The sequence below is a fragment of the Chrysochloris asiatica genome, unplaced genomic scaffold, assembly GCF_000296735.1.
Source record: "Chrysochloris asiatica unplaced genomic scaffold, ChrAsi1.0 scaffold00074, whole genome shotgun sequence".
In the NCBI taxonomy this organism is placed as follows: domain Eukaryota; kingdom Metazoa; phylum Chordata; class Mammalia; order Afrosoricida; family Chrysochloridae; genus Chrysochloris; species Chrysochloris asiatica.
The window spans coordinates 15,172,273-15,195,220 of record NW_006408592.1 but is presented as its reverse complement, the minus strand read 5'-3'; the positions used below and the strand labels follow the sequence as shown (position 1 = coordinate 15,195,220).

The following is a 22,948-nucleotide window of genomic DNA, read 5'->3' as shown; positions in this document are numbered from 1 at the left end:
ATCGATGACGCTGGGCTACATGATGTGTGATTTAAACAGTTATCGATGATGCTGAGCTACATGATGTGTGATTTAAACAGTTATCGATGACGCTGAGCTACATGATCTGTGATGTCAGTTTTCTGCCCAGGCTCCCAGGAAACCTTCTGTCATGATTCTATTTCTCACTGGGTCTGGTTTGGGGGTTGAATCAAGGTGTGGAATGTGATAAGACACTTTGGTAGAACAGACTGACCCTGTGGCCTGTTTTCCCCAGGCCACGTATCTAGTTAACAGTGGCTCTTCTGGAAACAGACTGCGTGAGTCATTGGGATGGTCCTCAATGTAAAATGAATTTGTACCTGGACACCATGGTGAGAAGGTTTCAAGTTCCAAGTGTTAGGAGAGCAGTTGTTAAAACTATTCATAGGAATCTTTTTCATTATGAAATCCTCATGGTTGAAAGGTTTTTAGAATCTTGGTGTGGTGCTGTAGGATCAGCACTGGACTGTTAACCACAAGGTTAGTTCAAACCCACCACTCACTCCTTGGAAACTCTATCCAGGGTCATTGTTAGTCAGAACTGACTCAATAGCATTTAACAACACCAATAGGCTGAAAGGGTGTGTGTGAGCAATTTGAAAGGATGAGATGGGCCAAGTTATGAGGGTAGGAAACATCAGGGCAGCCGGGGAGAGGGTGAGGTGGGTTGGAAACAGCTTTGTAGTCAAGGGCCTGGGCCAGCAGACCAGGAGGCTGAGGCATCAGGGGCATGCTGGGAAGGAGACATGGTGAATCACTGCTTCAGTAAAGACTCTGGGGACTGGATGGGCTAGTGGGGAACGGAGGCAGGAAGAGCAGCAAGAAGGCCAGTGCTGTTACAGAGCACAGCAGAGATGAGGCCTGGACAAAAGCAGAGACCATTATGGTGCACTGGAAGGGACTTGGGTGATTGGTTGTAGGGACTTGGCATGGGGTGTCATGGCAAGGACAGGGTAAAAAGGCTGACCACCCCTGGTTCTAGACAAGACGACAGGGCATAGCACAGTTAGGGTGAACCACGGTTCATGGGGGGGAGAAGAGATGCCCAACATGCAGCTGGATTCTAGAAGGAGGCCATCAAGTCAGGACTGAAGAGACCTGCCACTCATTCTCCTGGTTATAGAATGGAATAGTTACACCTACCTCCAGGAGAGGGCTCATAGGAAATGAGTCAAGGACAGCATTTAATAAACGACTGCACATCACCTATATGTTAATTAATGGAAAATGCAAATTACTGGAGACTGGACAAAACTTTGAAGTATGCTGACCTCGGTAGGGTCTCTTGAATGGGAACAGGGCACTGAGATTTGCCGTTCTCACTGTCCTTCAGTTGTCAGGGCAATTTCCCCAAACAAGACTCCTCCATGGAGTGGGGCCTCACTATAACTCAGTGGATCACCATTCTCTCTTCCCTGACTGGGGCCGCCACACCCAGGGAGCCTGCTGGCTGGGGAGGGGCCCCACCAGACTCCAGGGTTGCTGAAGGTTCTCTCTGGAACAACTTGCCTGCCCCCTAGTGGATATTTGAGTGATCATTGTGATGTTCTTTGGGATAAAAGAAATTTGTATCTGAACATCATGGTGACAGAAGGCTTGCAGACTCACGAAACCCTTCACTGGGGGATCTTAGAGATTCAGTCCCACCCTGTCATGTGATGGGGAGGCTGGGGTATCTATCAGGAGTGACTTGTGCAAGGAAGCCTGAGGCAGACGAGAGGTGGCATGGCTGAGCCTCAGGAAAGAACATGGCCTTAGGCATCACTAGCGCCACCCCTTGTTTAGTCCCGTGTACTCACAGGGCCTCACTTCCTCAGGCATCTCTGGGGATGAGGCTTCCCACTTCCTAGGGCTGCGAAGACAGTTCCTTGAGATCCTGCACACCATAGGTGCTCAACACATGCACACCCTCCCTCTACCCCCTCTACCCTCCAAGTGTAGGCTATGTACCAACAGCTGTAATCTGGATTTTCATGCATATGGATTTTCTTAGTGATGTTCATCTGTCATCACAGCAGCCTCCTCCACCCCTACCCCATTTTATTGCTTCATCTTACTGACCTTTGCTCGTCAAGTCAGTGCCCAGTCCTATGCCAGAGACTGGGGTCACAGACAGAGAGCTTAGACCCAGTCCTGCCCTCAGGAAGTGCCCAGTCACAGGGCCACACCTACAATGCAGCCAGAGATGGAAGGGGTAGTCCAAGGCAGAGAAGCTGAGTCTTGAAGGGTGAAGAAGAGTTGGCCAGAAGGGGTGGGACGTAGAGGTGTTGGGAAAGAGAACTCCAGGCTGATGCAGGGCTTGGAGGTGAGAGAATCCATCATAGTGTGAGGGATGGTGGTGCAGAGAGATGAAACATCAAGGGAGGCCTGTGGCTTGCAAAACACCACACATGCCAGGTGTGCTGGATCCCATCTAAGTATAAGGCTAACTAAGTCCAGGTGCCGAGAACAGAGAGCAGAAGCTAGGCTGCAAACCTCGGGAGCTGACCTTGCAGGAGGTGAGATTGTTCATGAAAGCCTCAGGGCCAACTTGGAGTCAGTTCTTTATTCATTTGTTCACTCATCTATTCACCCTCCTAGTGCACGCCTCCTGCTGGGCATTAGACCAAAAGAATGAGCTAGACAAGGTCCCTGCGATCATGGGGAGTCAAGCATGGAAACTATTAATTACATACAGAGGAGGTTGGGAAAGGTTTACAAAGAAGGTGACTTTTTAGTTGGACTTGGATGTGAAAATAGCATAAGGTATCCAGGTAGAGAAAGCTGCCGGAGCAAAGATGTCGCATTAGGAGTAAGCAGTCTGCTGTAGCCAGAGAATTGGGTGTGTAGGGTGCAGATGAGTTGGGTTAGAGTGTGAATGCCCTTGAATGACACACATACACACACATATATGTACATGTACACGTGTGGTGTACACGTATACCACTTAACATCTGGGGCGGAAGCATTTCCCAAAGACCCCTTGTTTGAAGTTTCAGTGACAGCTCACCCCTCTCAAGGGGTCCTTTGAAGAAGGATGAGTTTGTTTAGGGTTTAACCTGCCCCTGTGGCCCTCGCCATGTGCTTTTGCCCCCCTCCCTCCCCACCCACCCCTCCTGGAAATCACCCGCGGGTATTCGGTGAACACTCTTTGATGTTGAAAGCCTGGTTAATGAGTTAGTTGTGGGCTTCTTTCTTTTCTTTTCCCCCTGTAAGACAGAAGTCTCATTTTATTGAGAGCCAAGGACTTCTTATCCCTTTCTCCCCTATCCTGAGGTTCTGGACTCTCAACACAGTGCTCACAGATACCCAAAGACTTGGGCTTGACTGGGGAAGAAAGGCAGTGAGGGGGAGAGCTCCCTTTGGATTGGGCTCTCTCTTTGTTGTTAGGTGCCACTGAGTCGGTTCTGACTCATAGTGATCCCTGTATAGGGTTTCTGAGGCTGTAATCTTTGTGACGCTGGACTGCAAGGTCAGCAGTTCAAACTCCCCAGCATCTCCTCCGAAACCCTATACAGGGTCGCTATGAGTCAGAACCAACTTGACAGCACTTAACAACAATCCATTTGTGGGAACAGAAAGCCTCATCTTTCTTCTGAGAAGCAGCTGATGGGCTTGAGCAACCAAGCTTTTGGTTTCCAGTTTAGTACTTAAGACACTCTCTCTTGAGCCACCAAGCTCCAAGCTATGTGTTATTGCTGTTGTTGTCAAGGGATGTCAAGTTAGTTCTAACTCCTAGTCACCCGTTACAGGGTTTCTGAGGAGCAATTGGTGAGTTTGAACCACCAACCCTATGGTTCAAATCAACATTGCAGTCTAGTGCTTTATCCCACAGTGCCACACCAGGGCTCTCTATGTTGTTGTCAAGTGCCATCGAGTCAGTTCCTACTCATAGCAACCCTGTTTAGGGTTTCCAAGGAGCAGCTGGTGAGCTTGTTAGGAAGTTTTAAATCCTCTCAACACCCATTTTTGAGATGACAAAACAGATTTTGAGAAGTGATGCTGTATGGCTAGGTAGCCTGCCCAAGCCTGGAACTCTTTTCTGCTGGCTCCAGCCCCCTGGCCCTAGTCTTGCTTCTGCCCCAGGTCGTAAGCTGTCATTGGCCTCCTCCCTCTGGGCCTCAGTCACCTCCGTTGTAAAACAGGGACAGTGTTCCCTGAAGGGAAGAATAATGAGGTCTCTCAATAAAGAGCTCTCATATGGAAACAATTTGTCAGGAACAAAGCCTTGTGTGAAAAGATGAGAATCGGTCTATTTTTATTGTTTTTATGCTAAGAGGTGAGTTTACCCCTAGGATTCACACAGGAATGCATGAATTAGTAGCGCTCCAGGGCACTCATTAATGAGCTCCTGTAGGCTTTCAGGGAGTTCAGTGTGAATTCAAGGTCTCTGAGTGGAGTGGTGCAGGGAGCAGGTGTGGAATGTTCAGATACCTGTCTGCTTGGTTCCTCTCCTCAGGGCCAAGTTGAAGCCTTCCCTGAGCTCCGGGCCCGGCCATGCCCTGGCGTGCTTTGGCAAAGGCCACCTTGATTTCTTGGTTTATGAGGTGCTGCCAGGGGTCTCTGGGGTAAAGAGAGCACCAACCACAATAAATCCATTGTTGGCAGTGAAGTCCCTCTCATTTTGTATCTTCTGGTCCTTCCAGCAGCCTTGCTAGGGACCAACTGTGGCCCCCCTTTCCAAGGCCACATAAAACTACAGGTGTGGCTTCAAGCCCAGTGGCCTCGCAGGAGATGGGACATAACTTCAGATCTGTCACCTTCCCAGCATGAGTTTTTGAAGGGCCTGAGGCTCTGGACTCTCTGGGTTGTTATATAAACTCTGGGTGGGGACATTGGACTTCCACCCTGCAGCCACTTTTATTTTCTCATTCACTGCCCACAAGTGCCTGGCGGCTATCAAGTTTGACCCCTAGTGACAGCACTTAACTGTGGCACTACCAGGGCTCTTTGGAGAAAAGTTGTCTTTGTTTAGTGCTGTCGAGTCGGTTCTGACTCATAGTGACCCTGTATGGGGTTTCTGAGGAGCGACTGGTGGGTTTGAACTGCTGATCTTGCAGCTCAAACCAACCTTGTGGTCTAGTGCTTCTCCTAGTATGCCACAATTCAGTATGAGTGGTTTGCATAGGAGTGGTGTCCTTAGAAGAGCAGAGAAGAGATGTGGAAGAAAAGGCCGAGACAGAGTCACACTCCAGCACTGGCAAACTGAAGGAGATGGGAGAGAGAAGAAAGGCTCTCCAGGCCTGAACCCTGAACTCAGATTTCTCGCCTCCAGAACTGTGAGACCATACATAACTGTCATTTCAAGCTACCCACTTTGTGGTACTTTATTAAAGTAGCTCTAGGAAGCCAATACAAGCTGGGGTCTTGCCTTTACACAGAGTCCGAAACAAGGCTGCATATAATAGCCAGGGCCTCACAGAGACCTGGCAGGGAGGGGGCCACTGTGTCAGGTGTCTCTGACCGGCTGTGGGAGACCCTCTGTGAGCACTGCTATTGGGGGGAAGTGGAGGGTGCTTGTCCCCTTTCCCTGATTTCCACCAAATGTCCCCAAATGTAAAAATTAATTATTTCTGCAGATATGGAAAATACCTAAGATGACGATATATGCATCTTTAGGAAACTGAAAAAAAAAAAAAATTGTAACATATAATGAATTGTTAACTGTCTTGTGAACACAAAACAGGTACCAAAAGCCTTCAAGCCATCTCTGGGGGCGGGCAGAGAGGGGGCAGTTATCTGTGTGTAATCTCACTCATCTCCAAGCAAGAGGAGGGACAAGTGATGTTATTTCTATGCACATACATGTCTGATATTCAGATGAGTGTTGATCATATACATGTGTGTGCATACATGTGAATTTGCATGTGTGTGCACCCATACATCTGTGAGCTAAGTCCATGTGTCTAGGTGGATGCAGGCATTCCCCTTGCCTGGCTGGAGGCCTGGGAGGCTCCCAAGTGAAATGCTGCTCAATGGGGCAAATGTCCAATCTCTTCCCTCCCTGATCCAAGAAGATGAAAACATCTCTGGCACTTTCTAACGTTTCTGTCCAGGAGTGGGAAAGTCATCAACAGAGGGAGCTGGAGATGACAAATGGCTGCCGGACACCCTGGTTCCCAATCCCAGAATGGGATGAGCTAGAAGTGCTGGGAGCCAGGTGCCCCATGGTCCGCATGGACAGAGCCCAGCTGGTGCACAGGAGACTTGGCAGCTCATGTCTGGCACTGATGGGTGGCCAGGCGGAGGTGAGGAGCAGCTGTCCTCATGAAGCTTTTACAGGCAGGGGAAAGACTCATAAACGCATTAGCAAGAAATCTCAGGCTGTGACTATTTCCATGTGCTAAGGAATCCTGGTTTGGGATGGCAGGATAAGCCCTGCTTTGCTAACCATAAGGTCGGCAGTTCAAATGCACCAGTCACTGCCCAGAAACCCTGTGTGGGGTCACTATGAGTTGGAACCAACTTGATGGCATTTAACAATAACAACAAGAAAACCACTAGGAGCCCTGGTGGTCCAACAGTGGACCCACTCACCTACTCCACCAAAGAAAAACCTGGTGACCTTTTCCTGTAAAGACTATAGCCTATAAAATCCTCTGGGGCAGTTCTACTCTGTCACATGTCGTCTATGAGTTGAAAATCAACTCAACAGTACCCAGCGACAACAGCATGAAGACTGCATGCTGGGAGATGGGCTCAGTTTAGCAGGCCTTTGGCATTCGAGACCTGTGTGATAGAGACAGATCAGGCCTACAAACATCCAGAGGCAGAGCACTCCAGGTCTGGGGAACAGTAAGAGCAAAGCTCTGGGGAGGGACAAAGCTTGGTGTGTTTTAAAGAACAGTGCAGAACCCCGGAAGCAGGTGGTGAGCAGGAGTAGGTGCTGGGAGGGCAGAGGCCAGATCCGGCAGGGCCTTTGAGGCTCCAAGAAGAGTTCAGGCTTTAGCCTAACGGTTGTAGGAAGACAAGATATGCTCAGCAGAGAATTTTCATACTAATGATGGCTGTGTCTGGGGAATCAAGGGGAGTATGAGTGAGAGAAGGAAGCTGGTTGAGAGTGGACCAGGTGTAGAGATCAGAAGTCGAGGCAGAGCTAGCAGGTGTACTGGCAGTTTAGATGGGGCAGGTGGCAAAAGGCAACATCCAGGACAGCATCTGTCCATGTGTCTTGGGATGGTAATGTCCTCACTGAAGAAAATACCAGAGAAGGGCCAGATTGTGAGGATGGACAGACCTAGTGGGCTTGAGGTGTGTGAGAGCTCCAGGAGGAATCCTGGAGGGGGTGTTGTGAGCTATGGGGGTTCTGGAGCTCAGAGGGACATTGGGGCTCCAAGGACACATGGATGTCCGCATAGTAAGGAAGGCCTAAGTGTGGAGGAGGCAGCAACAGCAGGGAGGGGGGACTGGGGGAAAGGCGAGGAGAGGAGCTGGGAAGGAGCTGGAGGCTGATGACTGGAAAAGGAGGGAGCGGTGCCAGGCCGAGGAGAGATGGTGGAATGTGCTGAGAAGGGAAATTGAGAACTCAAACTGCCCACAGGTCTAGTGACATGGATGGAGGTCACTGTTGACCTTCCTAAGAACCGGCTGTGCAGGTGAGGATGGAAGGCAAGGCCAAAAGGAGGTGGAGGAGGGAGTGTCAGCAGCTGTCAAGTGGGGTGGGGGGGTTGGTGCCTTCAAGGTCAAAGGAAGCCATGTTTTGGAAGGTGCAAGAGTCAGACATGTTCACAGGCTACCAGGAAGACACCGGGAGGAGATGTAAGAGAAAGGGGCAAAAAGGGCCCTAGTTCATTCTACTGTGGGGAGGTGGTGTGGTGAGGGGAAGTGCTGTGGCTGCTATGATGCCTGGGAAGAGATTTGGCCTCTATCATAATTGCTGGGAGGGCCCTTGGAGCCAGGGTCAGAGGGGAGAAGGGCCCGAGGCACAGTACCAGTCTCTGCCGATGCCTGACTCCTGTCCTCACACCATGCTGCTCCCTCAGCAAGCAGCCCAGACTGAGCCTGTCTGGACAGCAGAAGGACCTAGCTGAGTGAATTCTCTCCATGAACACAGGACCTAGGAGGCTGGTTGTCCTTGTTAACATGGCGACCTATGCATTCTATGCCAGGAGGCCCCTTTATATGCCTGAATCTGCCCATCTGTCCCTTTTTCCTCCTTCCCTCACTGGAAGCCCCTCTGTGTGGCAGGCTCAGGGATGAGCAGGGGCAATGCCTGCCCTCAGCATCGCTCTGCTCCTGCTCTGGGGGTTCCTGAGGCCATGGGGTCCCTGACAGCTGGACAAAAGGGAAAGCTCTGCTATGACCAGCTTTCTGTCAGTAACCCCTTGGAAGACGCTCTACGGGGTCTACTTTAGCCCTGGTCATTTTCCAAGGACACCCATGTGGGTCCCACACAGTTCTCATCTTGAGCAATGGGAGGGGATCATCCTGGAAATGCTGGGAGGAAGCAGTCAGAAGTTCCAATGAGGGGAAAACTGGGCAGGGAGACAAGAACCCAGATGCAGTCATGCTCTGGGACCCCCTCTCTGGGCTCAAGCTCTCCACTGGTGGAATAAGCCCCTTGGCTTCTGTAGGTCCTTACCCTCCACTTACTGTGGACTGCCCATTTGGAAGTAGAGGTGGGTGAAGAACAACACACTGGAGTAAAAATGTTTTTGTTTCCCTGGTCCCCCTTCAGTGAGGGACATGGGTCTCAAAGACAAAAGGAAGGGCCAAACTGAGAGCTGGCTTTATTTGACCCCTGAAATGTGGGTGCTCTTTGATCTATAGATTTCTTGCCTGAGGAAATGATCTTTATAGTGACAAATGCATTTTACATTGTGATCTGTGTTCTCGACTCGAGGCCTGTAATCATCTCAGAATGCAGAGATTCTAAATGCTCAACACAAGAGAGAGCCCGAGAAAATTGTGGCGCGCCCACATGTTGCAATCTTGGTGCAATAACTTCGTGTGTTTATAACGTGCTCTGAACAATATGAGAAGGTGCTCAGGACGTTGAGCTGAGAGCACAGATCAGAATGTAAAATGATCTCAGGAGCATGAGCTCATCCGAGCCAAGCACTCAGAGACAGGCTAGGATGAAACCCCCCCTCCCCACCCCACCCGCTTCCTGAAATGCTGACGTGGCACTTTCTCAGGAATGGAAAGGGTATGCTTGTCATCACTGAACAATTTTGAATTTTCCTAGTTTTCCACAATAGTAACACATAGCAAATAATTAAGATAAAAATAAAGAATCCTGACTTTGAGGGAAATCCTTCTTGCTCACCCAGGTTTGATGTCCAGAGGTGTTGGGAGGGACCTGGGGAAGCCTGCCTTGCCCACCAGCCAGTAGGTTTCCTCTATACCTTTCCCCTGGAAGAGACAGAATAGGAGGTTGAAAGGTCCCTCCCCACGTAAAGCGTCCCAAGCTGAAGTATGAAGCCAGAATTGTATGATTCTAATAGTTCTTTCAGCAGAGAGCCTGGAGCCAGGGTGCCTGGGTTCAAACCCTGGCTCTATTTACTAGCTGTGACTTTGGCCAAGTTCCTTTACTTGTCTGTAACTCTGCTTCTTTAATACCTTAGAGAGGTACTATGAAGATGAGATAAATTAATAGTTATCTGTTAGATACACAAACCATTTGAAATCCACAATCAGAAGGTCTGGGATACTGAGAACCCAGGAGTCTGCTCTGTGATTCTCTCCAACTATCATTATTCAAGGTCCTGGCAGCGTCTCTGTGCTGGGACCAAAGCTGCTTAGAGGCGTAGATTGGAGGAGGCACGAGAAGCACGGGGTTCAGGGCTGGCTGGAGAGTTCATACCCCGACTTTTCTGGGATGGACATTACCCTTTGGAGATCCCAGGTGAACCTGGAGGACTGACTTCAGTATTCTGCCCTCCCCAGCCCCTCTCTGCTTTTCTACACTGTTCCTCAGGATACTCAGTGCTAACCCCACTAAATCAGACACACCTGCTCTATCTTAGCCAGGAACCTTTCCCAGAACATTGGCCAGATATATCTACCCTTTGCAGGCTGTGTGACCACAGACAAGTTATTGACACTCTCTGAGCCACACCCCCTGCTTTCCCACACACGGTGATGAAGTGAGTCTGTGGAACACTCACTTTCTGGAACCCAGTTGTAGCCCCAGGTCTCTAAATGCCTGGGATGCTTCAGTCCCCCTACTGGGCCTATCTCCCACTGAGAGAACTGGGGAATGAAAGTGGGTGGGTTAGGGAGAAAAAGGATTTACATAGGAATACTGGGCATCATCTTTACCAGATGTTAACATTAAAAAGAGTGCAGATGTTACAGAACCCATCTCTGCCTTTGAGGTGCTCATGGACAAGTGTAACCTACCATCATATCTACAACACAGAGAGAAGTGGTCCTGGGCTTGGTGGGTGCCCACCATGGGCATGGTAATCAATGTTCGGGGAAAGAAGGAGGAAGGGTGGTCTTAGAACAACCTTGATCATGTTGGAGCTAGGGTTCTGAGGGAAGAGTAGGAGCCTAGTTGTTCTATGGTGAAGTCTCAGGCTTTGGAGAAACCAGACCTGGGTTATGCATTGTGTGACTTTGTTGGACAAGCCACTTCGCCTTCCTGATTTAATTTCCTCACGTATGAAAATGTCCCTCCTTTCATGATTGCTGTGAGTGACATCAGTGGATGTGCTCTAGCAGGCTGCCCAGGTAGGCCATCAATTGAAGTGACTTTTCTCTCCTGGCCCTTCTCCTCACAAGGAGCCAAATGAGGTAGTGACTTTCAAGATGAAATGTTTCCTTAGAATTTGGGAATTTCTGATTACGTAAAGGTGATAACTCTGTCCCCAACAATGGCAGGTATTTCCTTCAGCCACACGGATCAGGTGAAGATCACTCCTGCTGCCAACAGAAAAAGGACCTTTGGGGACTTTCACCAAAAAGTAAATTATCTCACCTTCAGCTCAGTTTGACCTCTGATGTCAATTTTGTAGCCTTCATCCAAGCCGAGCAATGTCTGAACAGTGTTTCGGCTGATGTGAATTCTGTATGCTGAGAAGAAAAGTAATAATCAAGTCACAAGCTGGTGGCAGCATGTCTAATGTTTAGTAAAGCTGTCAATTTCAAACAGTCACACACACAATTCTGATTTATGCAGCATCCTTCTGGCCCTCTCGGCCCTTTAACAGACAACTGCTCACTACAATAAAGGTCCCAAGGAAAACAAAGTACATATATTGAGTGTTATGGGAACTCAGAATAAAGTCAAAACCCTTAGTAACATAAATTCACTTGTGGGAAAATCTCTGAAGACTAAGTCTGAGCAAATAAACAGTTTCATTTGTCTTTGAAGAGCAGTACTCCTCAGTAGGGTTGCCACATTGTGCAATGAGTGGTATCAGGGAATAGAGACTGGGAAACCAGAAGTAGCAGCCCGAGGCCCTCAACCTTTTCAGATGCTCTAACCAAGTCATCAGAGTGGCTCCTGCTACTTTCAAATGGTATTAAAAACATATAATCAAAGCAAAACATAAAATCTCGAAGGGTACCTTCTAAAGATGGTAAAGCCAAGGCCTAAAGGAAGAGTATTTTGTTCAATGACACCAAGTAAACTAGTTGTAGAGCCCAAGCTATGAGAGCCAGGTTTCCTGCCTCTTGAGTCATTCTTTTCTCTAATAATATCCTCACAAGATCATTGCAAAACCCTTGTGAAAAATAAAAGGAGTAATGACATGCATCTTCTCCTTAAATTTGCTTTCTTGGCAACTAGAATTTACTGCCACCAGGTGGTGATTTGGATACTAAGAGCTGTTCCAGGGGTCATTGAGAATGAGAGCACTTGTCCCCAGAGATGAATGGGAGTATGAGATACTTACGTAGTCCTGTGGACTCCATCCGGGATGCCGTGTTGACAGTATCCCCAAAGAGGCAATATCTAGGCATGGTGAGGCCCACGACCCCTGCCACACAAGGCCCTGGAACCCAAATACACCCACTAAGCTCCAGCAGGTCCTGGACCAGAGAGTGGCCCAATGACAGCTATGTCTTTCCCCATCTCCAGGACCATTCCCCACCCCACATCCTGGACTCCAGATGGGAGGTGAGGTAAAGCTAGGCAGAGAGAAGGTGACACCTAAACCAGGTTCCGGGTTGGGAGTAGAGGACACAGCCAAATCAGTTCCTTCCCTTGGAGAGCTCACAACCTGGTGGAGGGAGACTGTGAACTGTGGTCACTGCTCTGATGAGGGAAGTGCCAGCCCAGGAGAGACCTCTGACCCAACCCAGAAGACTGCTGGAGGTAATTCATGAGCTGTGTCTAGAAGGTGAGAAATGGTGGGCAGAGAACTGCAGGTGCTGAGGTACAGAGCCCACGTGTCCATGAGACATGGAGCTGTGAGTAATGACTATGGACGCAGAACCCAACAGGGAATAGTGATGAAGCTGGAGAGGTTAGCAAGGGCCTTGAGGGTCACCTGGGGGACGGCAGACTTTATCATGTGGGTGACCAGAACCATTTAGGGAGAACGAAGTAGGGGGTCAGGGCATGGGAAGGATATATAAGAGTCAGGTCTCTCCCAGACCCACCCCAGCAAGCATTTATTTGCTCTGTGTGACCACAGCAAGTTTCTATCCTGCCTGTTCTATCAAACTATCAACTCTACACCATGGACTTAGATGCTCTTGACAGCTACTGAGACAAAGAGATACTCACATTGGAGCATCACAGATTCTTTGATTTATAGCATCTTAGAATCTTAAAAAATGATTCTAATTTTCTTTTTTCTATGATATGCAGCTCTGCTTCGATAGATGCTCCAAGACCAGACTGTGGGGAAGTGGCAGTAGTAGAAAGCCCCATGGTGGCCACTCATCTCGGCCACTTTCTCAGAGCCGCTCAAACTGGCATCCAGCTCTCCACCTGTGCCTGATGCTTGCATCTATCCCTCAGTTGGCTTCAAATGGGAAGAGAGAGTGTGATATCATAGAATTTTGGAATCTTGGAATTCCAGAAGTATGCCACTGAGGGGATCCCAGCCAATGCCCTGGGGGAGGGTTGGGGAGTGGTCTGGCCCTCACCCCGTGGTACCCAGTCCATACCTGAGTGCAGGCCAACCCTGATATGAATAGGCACGTCAGGCGCATGTCTCATTCGGAAGTCACCTACGGAGCTGAGGATGTCCAGGGCCATGTTGGCGATCTCAGCTGCATGCCGGCTTCCATTGCGCCGAGGGATCCCTGATGCCACCATGTAGGCATCCCCGATAGTCTCCACCTGGAAACCACAGCCTTCACTGTTCAGCACAAGAACCCGCCTTCCCTGGCCTATCTCATGTTCCTCACAAGGACACCTCTCGGGGGCCCTCAAACCACCTCAGAGGTCTCCAGAACTTAGTGCTGTCTCTGCTAGGCCTGCGATTCCATACACACTAACAATGACTGGATCTTCACATTTCATTTCACCTTTGTCTGCACTGCAGATGACCATGGTCATTCTTATCTCCTCTGGCCCCACCCCACCCCAGGCAACCTGGGTTTCTCACAGAGACAGACCAGGGCTTCATCTGAAGAGTAAGATACTTGCCATTTACCAAACACCATTGGTCCTTCAAGGTGTACTAGAAATAATGTAGGGTTTGGAATTAGATGTGGGTTCAAAACCTGGCTTTGCCATTGACCTTGGGCAGATCACTTCACCTGTGTAAGCCTCAATTTCCTGTTACACAGGTTGAATATTAGACATAAGCATTTAAAGACCCAAGTGCACCATTAACGCTCAGTAACTCGAGGCTGTCGTCTTTATCATCATCATTATCATTCATTTATCATTATTTCCTTGGCTAGTGGACTTAGAGAAGATAGAATCCCAGACTTTCAGAATTGGAAGGGACTTTAAAGGCCACACACCCCCTGTGGCTGTCCTGACATGCTCACCCCCCTTTGATAGGAAGGTCCCTCCTTCTTGAGGGGGGCTGCTTCTCGCTTTAGACAACTCTCATTTCAAAGTTGAGTTGAACTGAAATCTGATTTTCACTTGCTGGTTCCAGTTCTGCCTCCTGGACTCAATCTACAAACCTTTCCTAAGTACCTTCTCTGTTCCTGGCCCCCTTTCAGCCTTCTCACCTGCTACAAATCAGTCCAGCCAAGGTAAAGACGGTGACTCTGCCCTAGCCTTTTCTTCTCCAGTCTATAAAGCACTACCCCTCCTATAGTTGTATCCACCCCACCACCACCACACCACACCACACCACACCACACCACACCACACCACACCACACCACACCACACCACACCAGGAGAGCAAAGCCTTTCCCTCTGGCGGCTATTTCTTTCCTTTAGCACCTGGCAGACAATAACAAGAGTGCTTTCCCCTGCCCACCGAGAGGGCTGTAATTCAATAAATCTCCCTCACACAACATTCACTGCCTACACCTCACAATCTCTCCCTCACCTACACTATCCTCTACCCACCTCCAGGAAGTGATCTCTCCTAATCACATTAAAATCCTGCTCAGATGCTGAAATTTGTTCCCTCTGGCCAATGACTTACAATACCCCAGGGCCTCCATGATGTGCAGCATTTCCTGACTTATTCACCACACTTCAGCCCAACTGGAGCCCTTTCTACTCCCTAGTCACCGCAGAAACACTCAGTACTGGCTCCTTCCAGGCCACCACCAAGTTGTCCCTCTGCCCCAGGCTCTGTTGGAATAGGACCCATCCCCTCCATCTGTCAAGCTCTCACTAGATCCCTAAGACTTTTCCCAGTCACCAGCTGATCAGGAGACGATGTTCCTCCTCAGGAGGGTGACCTCCATCTTCCTCCTGCCACCTGTGATGGGGTGGAGGCCTGGGTTACCCCCACTGTGGAAATGTCCACAGACAAGAGAAACCTTCCATTCCATGCCCCTGGAGGGAAAAATAGGAAAGACCTCTGCTTCTCCTTGCTCCCACTTTTCCACACAAGAGAAAGGTGCCTTATCTAACCAGTGAGATTTGAAACTACTAGGTGCCAGACACCCTTCCAAACCCTTAAGGGTATTAGTTCACGAAATCATCACAAGACTTCTGTGAGGCAAGTACTACTATCATTGCCATTTTGCAGGTGAGAACTGGTCAGAGAGGTTAAGTCACTTCCCAAGGCCACACAGCACAGTTAGTAAGTGGATTTGAACTTGGTCAGTCCAGCTCCAGAGTCCTGTGATGTATGTGGCTTGGCTCTTTCTCTTTTAGAGTGTATTTGCCTGCCACGTGGAGCTTTTGCTCTGCTAGTGGCCCCGCACGTGGTCAGCATGTGTGCATTAGGACCTGGGCTTGCCTTTTGGAAGCAGCTCTGGAGAACTGCTGTTGTCTGGCCCCACTATCAGCCAGGCAAGTGTGCAGCTGTGATTCAGGGACCCAGCTCTGTCTCAGATGGGTGCCCCAAGGACCAGATTAAGTGGGGAGGGGAGTAGTAGAAAGGTCCATGGTGGCCATTCAGCTAATACACTTTCTGCACGCTGCCCACGCTGACATCTAATCCTTCACCTAGACTTTGGCTGTGTTGGCTCCTAACAGGAAGGGAGATTGTGACATCATTAATCATCACCCTAAGTCCCTCAAAGACAGAAAGGTGCCCAGGACACAGGCTCTGCTCTCTAGGGGTTTTCTAGAGTCCTCCTGTCACAGTGGATTCTCTGCCACAAGAGGGGCCGTGGCTGCTTGGACACAGGCATGGTTCCAGGTGCATACTGAGGATGCAGCTAGAGGAGTGGTGAGAGCAAACACAGATGTGAATTCTTACTTCACCACTGCCTGCCTGTATGACCTTGGGCCAGTCACTTATCCTCTCAGAGTCTGTAGTTAATGATGCAGCCCTCTGAGGGGTCTTGAAAAAGTGAAATGAGATACCCTTTGGAAATCCCTAATGCCGGCACTTCTCCCCTACTGTGTTTTAGGGGAAGACCTCAGGCCTTGGCACATGGCAGGTGGTCAACATGATGTTGGTGAATGAATGAACGACAACATATTCTCTCAAATCACTTAATCTTCAGAAAAATCCTAAGCAGTAGGCACCTTTTATCTTTGTTTTATAAATAAGGAACCCAAGGCTCAGAGAGGCAAAGTGAGTTGCCTGGGGTCACACAGCAGATGGGCCTGGGCAGAACTGCAGGCTGGGTTGTCCTCTCCTCTCCCACAACCCCCAGGATCTCAGCTCTAGAGTTATGTCCATAAAAGTACTTCTTCAGCGAGAGCTGGGAGGGATTTGCAGACCCCTGCAAAACCAGGAAATGATTGCCTGGCTGCCTCCCAAACCCAGACTGGATTAAAGAGCAGTAACCAGATCCCACTGGGGCTGGAGGGGAAACCGAGGCGGCTGGCCAGAATGAGTGATGAGAGGCTCGCTCACACATCCTGAGGAGCAGGCCTCCTGTTTGCCCACATCTGGAGGGGTGTGCGGGCCTGTTTTCTTTCATTTCACTCTGCCAGAAAGATGCAGACCTCTTGGCCAGAGTTCAGAGCACATCAGAAGGTGTGATTCAGAGCTGGGAGGGACACATGTGTGAGAAAAGATTAGCAGGGGAGAAAGAGACAAGGCCGGGCTGACTCAGGAGCAGATCAAAGCTGTGGGGCTCAGCAAGACAAGATGAGAAATCTTTTCCGGGGGCCCATGGGGCCAGGACAGCTCTGGAGGCAAGATGGAGAGGCTCAGCTAGCACTAGAGACAACGCCCTGGAACCACAGGCCGGGTAGGGTTACAGGATCCCAAACACATCCTTGGGATGTTGGGGGCTCAGAATACCCAGAGTCAAATCTAAGGTCCACAGCTCACTGAGAATATGTCATTAGACAAGTTACTAGGGCTCTATCGTCTCAGTTTTCTCATCTATACATTAGAGGTCACCTTACTACATCATAGACTATTACAATGATTGAATAAGTTAGTGCATATAAAGCGCTTGGGTCAACTTCTAGTATTCAGTAAGTGTTGGCACTTGTTGTCAGGATAATAATGCAGTCAGCAGAGTGCTTGACATCTCATAGTGTTAGCTCTCTCTCCTCTGAAACTTCCTGCCGGGCAGCTTTTCCATCCTGGCTGTGGCCCTCGGCTCCAATGCTCACCAGTGCTTGACTCCCTGAAGGGCTGTGGTTGGGAGGGAACTGGTGGGTCACAAACAAAGGCTAAGGCCAATGGTCTCAGCTCTGGATCAGAACAAAGGTCTCAGCTCTGGATCAGAACAAAGGGCCGGGTCAGGATGGGGAAAGCCCCCATAGCAGAGGGTAGAGCTGAGGAGTAGAGGGCAGGAGGCTATTCCCCCTCACTACCTCACAACACTCCACCTGGGGGCTGGAACCTTCCTAGTATTCTGTGAGCCCACCAAAACTGGGGGCATTATTCCTGCTTTACAGATGGGGAAACAGAGACCCAGAGAAAGGACTCATTTGTCCAGAGTCACAAAAAGCTGGGGGCCAGGATTGAGAGGTATGCAGAGCCTAGATCACAGATGGTCTTGGTAGCTCTATGTAGACCCCTGCTGCCCTCTCCAGTGTCTCTACCTGTCCTCCCCACTGGCCCACTTCATGCCGAGCCACCCCAACCCATCCGTCAGCTTCCCTTTTGGTTATCACTCTTACTGTGGCCTGTTGTTACCCTTTAGCTATAGGACTGAGAGCTCCTTAAGGCAGCCCTTGCCCAGCACAGGATCTGGCACAGAAAAGCCAGTCCCTAAAAGCTTTTCAAAGGAATGGAGAGATGAACATAAGCACAGAATGACAAAGGACAAAGTAACACTGTGGTCAATTAATTGCAAAATTGGCCCAGACTCTCCTGTAGCCCCTTCCATCCCTTGAATCTGGTCTGGCCTTACAACTTGCTTTGACTAATAGAATGCATCAGAATCGGCACAGTGGCCAGTCCCAGCTTAAATCTCAGGAAGTTTCTGTGCTTCTCCTCTTTCAGAACACTACCACCACTGTGTAAACCATCCCAGCTTTAGAGAATGAGAGACCAGTGAACCAAGGCTGAGTTGTCCCAGCCAAGACTCCAAAGATCTGAGTCCACAGAAAGAAGAGAGGCTGACCAAGATCAGTAGCACAGTCCACCTCACCCATCGCTGACCACAGATCCTTTAGTGGGTCCAGAACTTTCCAATGGACCCATAGGCTTACGAGCAATAACAAATGCTTACTGTTTTCAATCATTGGATTTGGGTATTGTTTGTTACACAGCAATAGCTAACAGATACAAACGCATACATAAATAAATGGAAATGCCAAGAATCAGTGGGTAGGAATGTCAACCTCTTAGTAGCCTCACCTTATATACGTCATGGCTACCCAGGACAGCATCGAACAATGTGTAGAGGTCGTTGAGCAAGCCCACCACCTCCATGGGCTCACTCAGGGCTGAGATTGTGGTGAAACCCACAATGTCACTGAAGTATATGGTAACCTGGTCAAAGTATTCTGGCTCCACGGTCACCCCCATTTTCAGAGCTTCGGCCACAGACCTGAAGGGACAGGAGGGGTCAGAGTCACAAGATGGAGGGAACTCTTTTTGACAGTTTGGAGGCAAGGAAAGAGGTATTTTGTGGAAAATCCTGGGTTGGGCATCAGGAGATCTGGGACAGGTGTGCTGGTGTGCTGATTGCTCTCAAACAAACACCTGTTCCTTTCTGGACAATGTTGTTGGTTGTTGTTGTTGAGTGACTTCCAACTCATCATGACCTTATGTATGCAAAGTAGAACTACTCCATAGGTTGTGACCATTTGGAAGCAGGTCACCAAACTTGTCTTCTATAGTGCCTTTGAGTGTATTCAAACTGCCAACTTTTCAGCTAGTAGTCAAGTGCTTAACAATTTATGCCACCCAAGGCCTCTATCTCTTGACATTACTTTCTCTTGAGTAAGATAGGAGACCTCTCCTTGCTCCCAAGGCCATGAGATAGCAGAAACTTATCGTTCATGTGCCTAGTATAGTGCCTGTATGTGATAGTTGTTATTGGGTGCCATCAAGTCCATTTTGACTGACAGCAACCCCATGGGACAGAGTAGAACTGTCCTATAAGTTTTGCTGGCTATAGTTTTTAATGGGAGTAGCAAACCACCAACCTTTTGATTAGCTGATGAGACTTAACCATTTTATACTCTCAGGACTCCTCATTCGTGATAAGGACGCTATAAAAACACCTCGTATAATTAAGCAGTGAATGAACTGAATGAATTAATAGAGCCCAGATTTCTGAGCACCTGCTATATTCCAGGTCCCATGCTCAGAGCTGAGGCTTGTCACATCAAGTGCCAAGGGCCACTCACAGAGGGAGCATCTGAGAAAGCAGTCTTTCTGTCTTCTGTCTCTCCAGCTCCAGCTCCTCAGTCCGCTCCTGGACCAGGTCCTCCAAATTCTGTGAATACTTCTCCAGCATTCGCAACATAGAGTCAGCAACACTAGTTTTCTTGCCTTGGTTGATGCTTTTGAACTGGAAATGGAACAAAAATCCCAGTGAGTTCATGAAAATCAGCATCCCAGGGCCTGGGCTGAGGTCTGGGGCGGTAGGAGTGAAGCAGACATAGTTCCTGTCTGGGGGAGCTGAGGTATGCTGTGAGCAGATGAGTAAATAGACAGGGGGCTGACAGCTCTAATTAGTGAGAAACACAGGTGGCAGTGAGGAGGGTGGGCCATTGCTGTGTGGAGTTGGCAGCGAGAGAAGACTATAGAGGATCTTCATAACACTTTGAAGTAGGCCTTCTTTGTTTTTCAGATAGATAGACGGATAGATAGGTGGATGGATGGATGGATGGAATAGATTGGCTATACTTGCATACATATATATGGCTCTATATGATAAGCACTGGACTGCAAACCACAAGGTCAGTGGTTCAAGTCCATCAGCCACCCCCTGGAAGAAAGATGAGGCTTTCTGCTCCACGAAAGATTTAAAGCCTCAGAAACCCTACACAGGATCGCTATGAGACAGAACTGACTTAATGGCACTTACTAACTGCTGAACATGTCTTGCACCCACTTAGCCTTATTTGCCACTAAGCCACTAGGGGTCTTTCCCTCAGGGGATCCTCACTTGGTACAAGACCCTCTTCCTCCACCTCTCTGGCCATTGGCAATATCTGTCCCTTGGAAAAATTCCAGGCTGATGTTTTAAAAACTCGTTGTCAAACAACAGTTTAACTTCATTGATAAAGAATGTCTGTTTTAAACATTGTGCTCTGAAAGAACCATCTATTGTCAATGTTGTTAAATGTCATCAAGTGGATTCTAACTCATAGCCACCCTGTAGAGGGTTTCTGAAGCTTTAAATCTCAGAAAGTCTTATTCTCCCTCAGAGTGCAGAGTGGGGCTCGAATCACTGACCTAGTGGCTCCCAGTCCAGTGCTTATCATACGGAGTCACAGTAAACAGTTAAATTATTGTAACTATCTATTGTTGCTGTTAAGTGCTGTCAAGTTGATTCTGACTCGTAGAGACCCTGTGTAGGGTTTCCAAGGAGCAGTTGGCAATGGGTTCAAATTGACAACAACTTGAAAGGTTAGACGGAAGCTTAGGCAGGCTGTGAGTTATGCTAATGGGAAGAGGCAATTAGGGGGAAGGAGGGTGAGAAGAGTTGTAACATTTGGAAGCATGTAATCAATATCACTGAATGGTACAGGTAGAAATTCTTAAACTGGTGTAAATTCTGCAGTCTATATTTTCAACAACAGCAACAAATTATTTTTAAAAAGGAACGGGTTGCAAACCCTAGCTCTGCAACCTCTCCTCATGGTGCCAATCCAGAGCTCATTTATTCAGGGGCAAATTTCTCATCCATGGCATGATGGAGTGACACCAGCCCCAATTCAGAGCCACGGTGGACAGATGATGTAGGAAGAGGGGGGATGTAGGAAGGCTTTTCAAAAGACACCTGTGGATCCGCCTCTGTCTGCCTTCCTGCCTCCTGCTCTCTCACCACCTATCTGTATCCCCCTCTCGTTCATTGAGCCTTTCCTTGGCAACTTTCCCATGGTGGCCAGGGAGTGGAGGTCAGGAGAGAAAGCACAAAGATATCACCTCAGGCTTCATGGGTTGGCCCTGGGAGAGCCATTAGCCAACTCAGCCAGGCCTACACACTCTACCACCACCCTGCACACTTGTACAGACTTGCCTCATGTCTCCCACTGTACCTCCCCTCCCCGCCCCAGCTTCCACTCAGGGAGGCAGGGGACCAGCGCCGTCTTCACAGTACAATAGTCTCTCAACTCCAGTGCCAGGAGGCCCATTACAGGAGGGGGACTCATAGCACTAGCCTTGCAGACAGACAGAGTCTAGATCCAGATTTCAGATTTTCACTACCTCAGTTACCTTGGGCAGGCTTCTTCCCCCTCTGTGCTTCTGTTTCCTCTTATAAAGCCTAGATACTAACCATGCTGCTTCACTGGGTTTACCTGAGAACTCAGTAAGGCAAACGCAGCACTTAGCATAGGGCCAGGCTCTCAGGAGGCTCTCAGCAAACATCCCTGAAACTGTGGCTCTGAGCAGGCTTTCCTCAGAAGGTAGAGAGAGAGCCCTGTCCTCAGGCCCCCTCTGGTCATGGTGCTAACCTAGTGCTCCTTTAACTATACATATACATAGTGCTTCTCAGTCCCAGGGAAAGTGTGGGGTTCCCATTCATAACATGACCACCCTTTTTGTGAGCACTCCAGCTCCTCTGGAGAGTACCAACCTGGCTATAGATCTGGTCCAGGCTGGGTCTGCTCTCCGGAGCCTCCTCCCAGCACTGCTCCATCAGCTGGATGCACTCAAGGGGGCCATGGTCGGGGGACACCAGAGGCCGGCACAGGGGAGGAGGAGATAACACCTTCCTGATGATTTCTATAACAAGCAGTAGTGTGGGTGGTAGGTCAGAGGGCATCAGGAGGGCTCATGGGAGGAAGGACAGGAAAGGTTGATAGGGTGGACACTCCTCGGCCCCTCTGTTCTGTGCCCAGGGTGTGACTGGTCAGTGGACCCAGGGTAGCCGTTGAGCTTCTGCTTTCCTTGGACCCACCTCATGGTGTGGTCTGGGGATGAGTCACAGAGCTGGCTTTGAGTTCTGGATCTGTCTCCACTTCTGTATGAGATGGTAGGCCAGACAGTGACCTCTCTGAGCCTGTCTCCCTATCTGTGAAATAACTTGAATAAACTCTGCTTCCTGTCAAGGGGATGCTGAGGCGGGAGATGAGGAATGGGAGGCACCCAATGCCTAGTAGGTTTGTCCTCACCCAGGCCTTGCACAAGCTGCTGCTCAGTTCCGAGGATACCCACCAATGTGCCTGTAGCCTTGACACTGTAGCTCTTTCCAACAGCCCTGCCACCTAGAGACCTTCTGTCAGCTTTCTCCAAGTGTGATGGGGTACTGTTTATGTATTATCATCATCATTATTTCTCAAAGACAACTCCTTCCATAGACTTTCCTGTGCCCACTCTGTATGGCAAAGACCACCAGACTAAACCAAGATCAGACTGACCAATCTTCTAGTTCTGGCTCCTCCTCTTCTCATCACTCCATGCCTCAGTTTCCCCACCTAACAAATGATGGAAACAACCTCTACCTTAGAAAGTTGGGAAGCCTGGGAGAGCCAAGAGATTCAATAGAGCTCTGGGAAGAAAAGAAGACCAAACTCAGGCATTGGGGTCAGCCAGATGAAGATTGGACTGCTAGATTATGCACTTATATTTTGTACAAGTTATTTCCCCTCCCTGAGCTCCAGTTTCCTCATCTATAACATATACATGATAATACTGTATACCTTAGAGAGTAGCTACGAGAGTAACTTGTTAATCTCCTCTAGGGAGGGAATTAGGGTGTGGAGAAGGATCATGGGTGAAGAGGTAGAAGCGCTTGGGGTCAGTGAATAGAAATTTCTTTCTGGAATTTTAGTTCCCTTCCTATTCCTTTGTTGGCCTCCTAGGCACTGTGGGTTAAGTATTGGAAACCCTATATAGGGGCTTGTTGTTGTTGTTAAGTGCTAT

At 49.1% G+C, this 22,948-nt stretch overlaps 1 protein-coding gene across 1 annotated transcript in view; it reads right to left on the bottom strand.

The window, feature by feature from the left end:
• LOC102815459 (olfactory guanylyl cyclase GC-D-like) overlaps positions 1–22,948 on the bottom strand; it is a 58,257-nt gene that overhangs the window by 14,191 nt on the left and 21,118 nt on the right. The window contains exons 12-19 of the mRNA XM_006865019.1: positions 21,660–21,808; positions 19,261–19,424; positions 18,263–18,455; positions 13,066–13,240; positions 11,844–11,942; positions 10,925–11,019; positions 9,269–9,354; positions 4,435–4,563 (exon numbers count right to left, since the gene is read on the bottom strand). Coding sequence (XP_006865081.1) covers positions 4,435–4,563; positions 9,269–9,354; positions 10,925–11,019; positions 11,844–11,942; positions 13,066–13,240; positions 18,263–18,455; positions 19,261–19,424; positions 21,660–21,808 — 1,090 coding nt within the window. The remainder of the gene's footprint in view (positions 1–4,434; positions 4,564–9,268; positions 9,355–10,924; positions 11,020–11,843; positions 11,943–13,065; positions 13,241–18,262; positions 18,456–19,260; positions 19,425–21,659; positions 21,809–22,948) is intronic.